A 7,359-nucleotide genomic window follows, 5' to 3' on the forward strand; every position below is an offset into this window, starting at 1 on the left:
GGGCTGATCTCTACTGAGTCCTGTGCCTTGAGTAACCACAGGGCTCCAAATCAAATTGAGAATTTTTAGACTTTCTACTCTTGTCTTCTAGGGGAAAAAGCATTTCTCCAACTCTTCTGTTATTAATGCTTTTTTTTGTGGGGCAGAAAGCACTGGAGATTTAGGACTGAACCCACTGGCTGGTTACATGCACCATCTGTAGACAGACAAATGTATATTTGCCCTGTATCTCATGGGAAGAACACATCCAGGATCTTCCACACCCCCCAAACTTGCTTGCCTGGCCTCGGCCAGAAATCTAAGATGCAATTATTAATTACAGGAAGAACTCACCCTGCACATCAAACTCCTCTGCAAGGCTGCATCTGACAGGTTTCCAGGACTCAGGTCACAGAGGCACCACAGTCCAGTCTGGGGAGCTCAGTTTTTCACTGGAAACCTGGCAAATGCAGCCTTGCAGAGGGGTTTGATGTGCAGGGTGAATTCTTCCTGAAATTAATAATTGCATCTTAGATTTCCATACCTCAGAGCTTCCATCAAGCAACAGAACCTTGAGACCTTTCAGGTAAATTTAACAACTAGATCTGGAAGAAAGGCTATAGTTAATGTGAAGATTTTGGGTTGGCCAATAGAGCTCAGGATCTCTTTTTTCAATAGTTTCAGAGAAACTAAGTAAATAATAAAAAAAAAGGTCTAAAATGTTCATAAAATGAAAATTTGTTTTATTTTAAACAGAAAAAATATAATCTTATTTCATATTTTTATGATCCATATGGTCAAAGGGTGGATAAAATGTGTCATTTAGGGGCAATGATTTTCTAACCTGTGAGATAAGAACTGCCCATAAAGAAGATTCAGTCCGAAGTGAGAAGACAAAAACTGAGATAGGGAGAAGACAACCTACACCTGCATCTTAAGCAATACTGAGGCAGGGAAGTGCCCTCAGCCCAGGGAAATTCCCTGAAGGCAGAGTGCTCCTTTCCCCCTGAGCCCTGGAAAAAGGAGGCACTCTCATTTCTGTTTATTATCTCCTTCAGAGGGAACAGCCCTTCCCTCTCCTCTCTGGTACTGTTGCTCCCATGCAGAGTTTCACAGTCTGAGAAAAGCAATTATTCAGGCTGAAGTTGCAAAATAGTAAATCTACTCCTGAAATCAATACAATGCAAAGGCAAGGACTTTTATGTAGAATGTTTTTATTATTACATTGAGAGTCTCTGTTAAATTAACCTGGGCAGTCCAAGCACTTTCCCAAGGAATAAATCTTTTTCTAACATTACACACAGTGAGAGAAGGAGGGAAACAAACTCATAGAACCTTTATTTTCTGTTGGGGACATAAATGTTTCAGTTACCAATTTGTAAGTGTGGTAAGGTATGTATGCCATAGGGAATTATAATATACCAAAAATTATCTGTAATTCTTTTTTATGGGATATTTTATGACTAGTAAACTCTGCGGGGCAGTCCTATTGTGGGGTGAAGAGCATGGCTGGGAGGTATCTTTCTGATTGGTGAGATAGCAATTAATGTTTGCTCTAGTTATCTGACAGCAATTAATATTTGCTCTAGTTCTCTTTCTTGTGATTTCTGCAGACTTGGAGTAGCTGGCAATGAGGCATTTATGAATTGCCCTGGTTGCAGGCCCTTCCAGCAAGTGGTGTTTCAGGGAGCCAAGAAGCAGAGCTGGAAAGGCAGTGTTGCACTCTGTGGCATTTCCCCTTCATGTGTTTCCAAAGCATGGAGGGAGGGGGGAAGAAATCACAAGCAGATCATCAGAGTTAAAGCTGAGGGCTCAAAGGGCACGTGGGCAGCAAAGCAAGGCCGCTCTGGGGGTGCTGAGCTCTGTGTATGCCAGCAGAGGAGACACAGATATTTGTGGCCCACAGCTTTCTGCCTGAGGCTTGCAGTTTCCTTTGCCATCTGCCAGACAGGCTTCGAAGATGGCCAACAAAATTCTCCAGGTATAAAAGGCACTTACACATTTGTGTGTCTAAATGAACATGCACACTTGTACACGCAAACCCAGAAACTCCTGGGGGAAACAAGACTGAGTCTGTCTTTTTTAAGCCCTTTGTGTAGCTGCTAATGCCATGGCCAGACTGCCCCAAGGCTGCTGTGCTTCCCCAAACCCACAAACTGGGTTTGTTTGCCAAAGCCAGTGCTCTGACTGCTTGCACTGTGCTCTTTGCTGTGCTTCTGGGTGGATTTTTTCAGCTCCAATCCTTGAAGCACCCCTGTTAAGGGACACAAGAGAATTAATTCCTTTTGCTCAAGTGATGCAAAAGCGGTTAAACATGATTCAGAACTTGGGCTGGAATCCTTAGGTCTGTTTTAGTCTTGGGGATTTGTGATTTGGACCTGCATCCTTAATATATTATGCACTAGAAAAATAAAGAATGATGATATGAAAGGATGAAATAAATGTTCAGCTATTTTCCCATGGTCTGGAAGCAGAAGCACCTCTAATATCAATAGGAAAACAGAGTTTGTATCTCCTGTGCACAAACATTAGGGGGTTTGATTCAGAAGAGTTTGGATTTTTGATAGCTAGTCATCCTTCTGACAAAATAGATCTCCTTTTTCTGTCTATTTGCCTTTCACAACGTTTTTGGGAGTTCATTATAATTGGTTGCAGTATTTCTACAGTTTTTCCTTTGCTGGTCCCAAACTCATAATTTGCACCACTGAATTGGTAAATAGCCTTTTCTGCCAAGTGGTCAGAGGCAATTGTTCACTGACTGAACAATTTGGGATTCTTCTATGCACTCAGCACTCATGTGCACACAACATGCATGAACACAGACACACACACACACAAACACAAGGATACTGAAATGAATATACAATTTACTGTAAAAAAAAAAAAAAAGAGCCACAGTGCCAAATTCAGCACCAGGTATGTTTTAATGCAACTTCTTCCCTTGCCTCAGTGGGATTCTGGAGCACAGGTTTAGATGACTTATGTTCAAGTGATTTTAACCAGGAAAAATGTGTCATTATTAAATTAAATAGGGCTTTTGTCTTGCCTGGGATTCCACTGAGGACAAATACATGTTCCTTTCAAAACAAAAACAAAAACAAAAACAAAAACAAAACCAAAAAAACACCAAAAAAAAAAACAAGCAGCAGAAGCAAAGTCATGTGCAAATAATGAAAGAATCATTGCAGACTGTTTGGGAGGACAGCTCCAGGAAGCAGGGAATAAGTTCACAGGCATTGTTTGCTGCTGGTCTTCACAATGCCCTTTGTCTTCTGAAAATGTTATTGCAATTTAACACTGGCTCAGCCAAATAAAGTGAATCAGAGGGTGCTTATTTATGAGGACATTTGGAATGGATAATATGGGGCATAATTTCTGAAGGCTGACAGTTATGAAACCTCTTCCTTTTGCAGCAGGCCTTCATCTCTGTGTCATATTCTCTTACTGACCAGCCAAAACATGAACTTGTTTCCCCAGCTAGGAGAGCAGCACCCTCCAGCACTTACACACCAGCATGTGAGCACAAGAACAGTATATTTATGTATTGCTTATAGGGAACCCAAAGGATGAACCAAGGGTTTGCCTGATCTGTCTGGGTGTGCACCAAACTGCCTTCTTTTCCTGTCACAGAAGGCGCCTCCAAGCCAGCACAAAAATCGAATTCTCAGGACTGAAGACATTTTCACCATTTAGCATGGAAGTAGAAAGAGGACTCCACAAGAGGGAGCCAGAAAACAAACAATTTTTCACGAAGCAGGCTATGAAACTCTTTACAGAATAAAGTGGTGGGCGTGCTACAAGGTGTCCTTCACCAGCCAGGGCGGGTGGCTGAGCTGCTGCTCCCCTTCCACTATGAGGGCTGTTTGTTGTATGACAGCATCAAATCGTTCTTCAGGGCTTTGTAGAGGTTGACAAAGGATTCAGCCCAAGTGTCCTTCTGGTGTCCCTGGGACTGGGCAGCTCTGTAGGCCGTGTAGACCATGGTGAGCACTGTCCTCTCAAAGTCCTCCTTCTTGAGGACCCTCGGGTAGGAAGACAGCCTGCTGCTCAGCCTGCGGATCTCTGGGATGCTCTTGGGGATAATCTCGTTGCAGATGGTGTCAAAGTCAGCAGCCTTCCTCAGGGAAGCCAGCTCCTCATCCTTGATGGAGATCCTCTGCCCTTTGTCAATGTCAAGCTCAGCTAAAAGAAACTGGTACAAAATCAGAACACAGAAAGCTATTTATTTTCTCCAAGAGACTCTAGACAGAATACATGTGAATTAACAACATGTCCTTGGGTCTTTAATTTTTGTCAAATGGAGACAGTTGCACTGCATGGAGGTGGGGAAGACCAGAAAGTTGCTGCGTGCTCCCACCTTTCTGGTGAGCTATCACACAGCCAGGGGTTTACTGTTGGATGAATAAAAGTGACACAAAGCCAGATAATGGATAACCCAAGTATGGGCAGTACCCCCAGTCTTGGTTAAGGTTTAAGGAACCATATACTGAACCTCATAGAGCAGGACCACATCCTCCAGCGAGTTCTGTAACACTGGGTTCAGGAAGGCAGCTGAGGACCTCTTGAATCTCTGAGAAGCTGGGAAAAGCACAGCTGGAAAACAGCAATGGGAAAAGAGAGGTTTCGTAAGGTGCCAAACACTGACAAGAAGCAGCATTTTCAACAGTAGAATCCAGTAAAAAAATATGTGTCTTGCAAAATCTTACTGTACAGAAGGGCCTTTGACTGTAAATGAAATGTCTGGCAGGGATTGCGTTGGCCTTGATTGACCAAGGATGGAGTTCAGCTGGATCCAGAGGATGCCTAACACAGGGTGCTTTGTTATCCAAACCTGGGACTCTGAGTTGCACCATCAGAGGTGAAAGGAATAATGATAATTGCAGCATTAACATTGTCTGAAATACAGGCCCTTTTCCTGGATCTGAAGGGGGAAACCAGTACTGATGCTGGACAAAAACAACTTTATTTGGTCCATTCTTCTACTATCATGCTTCTGAGTCTACATTTCTCCTGGTTTCAGTTGCCTAAAAGTTGATCTCTCCTTATTTATTTGAGACAGATCCACCAGAGAGTAGCTAGCTCATCTGTCCTGGGCATTCACACTTGGAAGGAGTGACTCACCCAGATGTCTGTGTCACTTCACTGAGCCTCTTACCAGCTTAGACAAGGCAGCTACATCCAGTGAGGTGAATCCCAGCTTAGTGTGGCTTTAATACTTTGCAGTGTAATAACTGGAAAAACCAGAGCCTGCTACCATCAGGTATCTGTTCACCAATGTGAAGTGCACTGTGCTGTCACAGGGAAATGAGACAGCAAACAGATGTACAGTCCCTGAACTCAGCACCCCAGTGACATACAGCATGTGTGGAATTAGTGACCTGGACAGCCCAGGGTACAGAAAACATCTGATGCTGCTTTAGAGAAGACCTAAATGCTTTGAGTTATTAACCAGGTTACAAACCATCCATGTGCTGTTAAAGAGTCTAAATTACTTTCAGAGCAGAAGGGAAAAAAACTCTCTTTAATGTTTTATTTGTATATTATTATTTGTATATTATTTTGATTTTGATGTTTGGGTAATCATAATTTGAATTTGTTGGTATTTTTTCTAATATTCAGGCATAGGAAAGGCTATTTTTTTTAACTTGTGCTTACGTGACTGTTGGTATGTTTCCCATAAACTTCACTTCTCAACTTTAACTCTGTTTGACAACAGATAAATTTGGAAACCAGTCTAAGAAAAAAAGGAAACAAATCCCCCAAATTTTGATAGGCATTATGATTCCTCTGTCAAAATTAAGATTTTTTTAGAGTTATGAGTAACATGTAATAGAACATGCAGCTTACTTTGAATTTTTGGAAGATTTCAACCCGCCCTTCCTCTACCAGAATTTTTTTCCATTAAACATTTTTACTAAATCAATTTTGCCTGGTTTTGCCAAAGTTATTGTGATGGATTTTGCACACTGCCTGTAAAAAAACCTGAACATCATTTAAAGCTCTCTCTTCTGGGCAGAGAAGAGAAGAGAAGAGAAGAGAAGAGAAGAGAAGAGAAGAGAAGAGAAGAGAAGAGGAAAAGAAAAAGAAAAGAAAAGAAAAAGAAAAGAAAAGAAAAGAAAAGAAAAGAAAAGAAAAGAAAAGAAAAGAAAAGAAAAGAAAAGAAAAGAAAAGAAAAGAAAAGAAAAGAAAAGAAAGCTGGAGCAACTGTAATTATTTTATGGAAAAGCTGTCCCAACTCTCTGACTACATGGTTCATAAGACAATTTGCCTCTTTGAGGTTACCCAAGCAGATCATATCTATGCAGTTTCTTCCAGACTCTGTACCCTAAATGCAGCCCTGCTTCCTGCACCATTGGCAGCTGCTGACTTTGCTGTAGTTTGGCTTGTTAATGATATTTAAATTCTAGAGCAAGAAGAGAGAAACCAAATATCTAAATTCTAAACCAATATCTAAATTCTAAAGCAAGAAGAGAGAAACCAAAGCCTCAGGACCTTTATTATCCTGCATATGGAAAATTAATCACGATAAGTATGAAGCAATTCATACTTAATGATACAAAGGGTATTTTGGCCTTAAATTAGCTAGGGAAAAGGTAAAATATTTTTTTGAACTGCAATAAACATACTGTAGTTAGATAGAGTAGTTAGGATGGGTTTCAGGCATAGCTGCTCCATCCCTGGTGTTTCCCTCTCTTGCTCAGAGCTTTGCTGAGGCAAAGCTGGAGCTGCTCCATTTTTTACTCTTGACAATTCAAGGATGCAACTGAGTGCATGTGAAGCACTTGAAACTTCAAGCACTAATTGCTGAGTAATTAAAAACTTTTATTACTGGGCAATTAAAACTCTAATTACTTAGCAGCTGGCAGAAATCCAGTCCATAATGATGACTATTCATTTTTATCCCTTTTAGCTTTTAGATGCCCTTTTGGTGAAAACAGCCTCAGAGCATGGAGTACCTCCACATCTGCAGGTGGTTTTCATCTCAAATACCCCCTGATCCATGGGAAAAGTGTCTGTGGCATCTTGCTTCAGTGCTGTCATGCTTCTTGTCATCACACTGATTGCTTTTAAGCTTCAATCCAAGCAGAGATTCCCACCACGGAGCTGAGCTGGGGGCCACCAGCTTGAGCCCATCACCACTCACCCAGAAAAGCCTCAGCAAAGGACTCACACAAAAATAAATGCCATGCTATTGACTCAGTACTTGCTGAGTCACAAGTAACACCTCAGAAAGAAGAAGGGTTTGTTAGGAGATTGGAAGGGACAAGGGCTTGGGCTGCTCTGTGGTGAGAAGGGATTTTTATGCACATCAGAAGCATGCCAGCCTCTGTAGCACTGACTCCCTCGTCTCATTATCTCATTCCCAAAACATATTAAAGT

General features: G+C 41.6%; 1 protein-coding gene across 1 annotated transcript; it reads right to left on the reverse strand.

The window, feature by feature from the left end:
• Positions 1-1,226: 1,226 nt before the first annotated feature.
• On the reverse strand, positions 1,227-7,020 carry FAM180A (family with sequence similarity 180 member A). The gene is made up of 3 exons (XM_071424328.1): positions 6,936-7,020; positions 4,472-4,572; positions 1,227-4,171 (listed from the first exon to the last, which is right to left on the reverse strand). Exons 1-3 carry the CDS (start codon positions 7,018-7,020, stop codon positions 3,830-3,832), a joined length of 528 nt encoding a protein of 175 aa, XP_071280429.1. The 3' UTR covers positions 1,227-3,829.
• Positions 7,021-7,359: the final 339 nt, after the last annotated feature.

The sequence above is a fragment of the Agelaius tricolor genome, unplaced genomic scaffold, assembly GCF_023055355.1.
Source record: "Agelaius tricolor isolate 1412-34295 unplaced genomic scaffold, bAgeTri1.0.p SCAF_3, whole genome shotgun sequence".
In the NCBI taxonomy this organism is placed as follows: Eukaryota; Metazoa; Chordata; class Aves; order Passeriformes; family Icteridae; genus Agelaius; species Agelaius tricolor.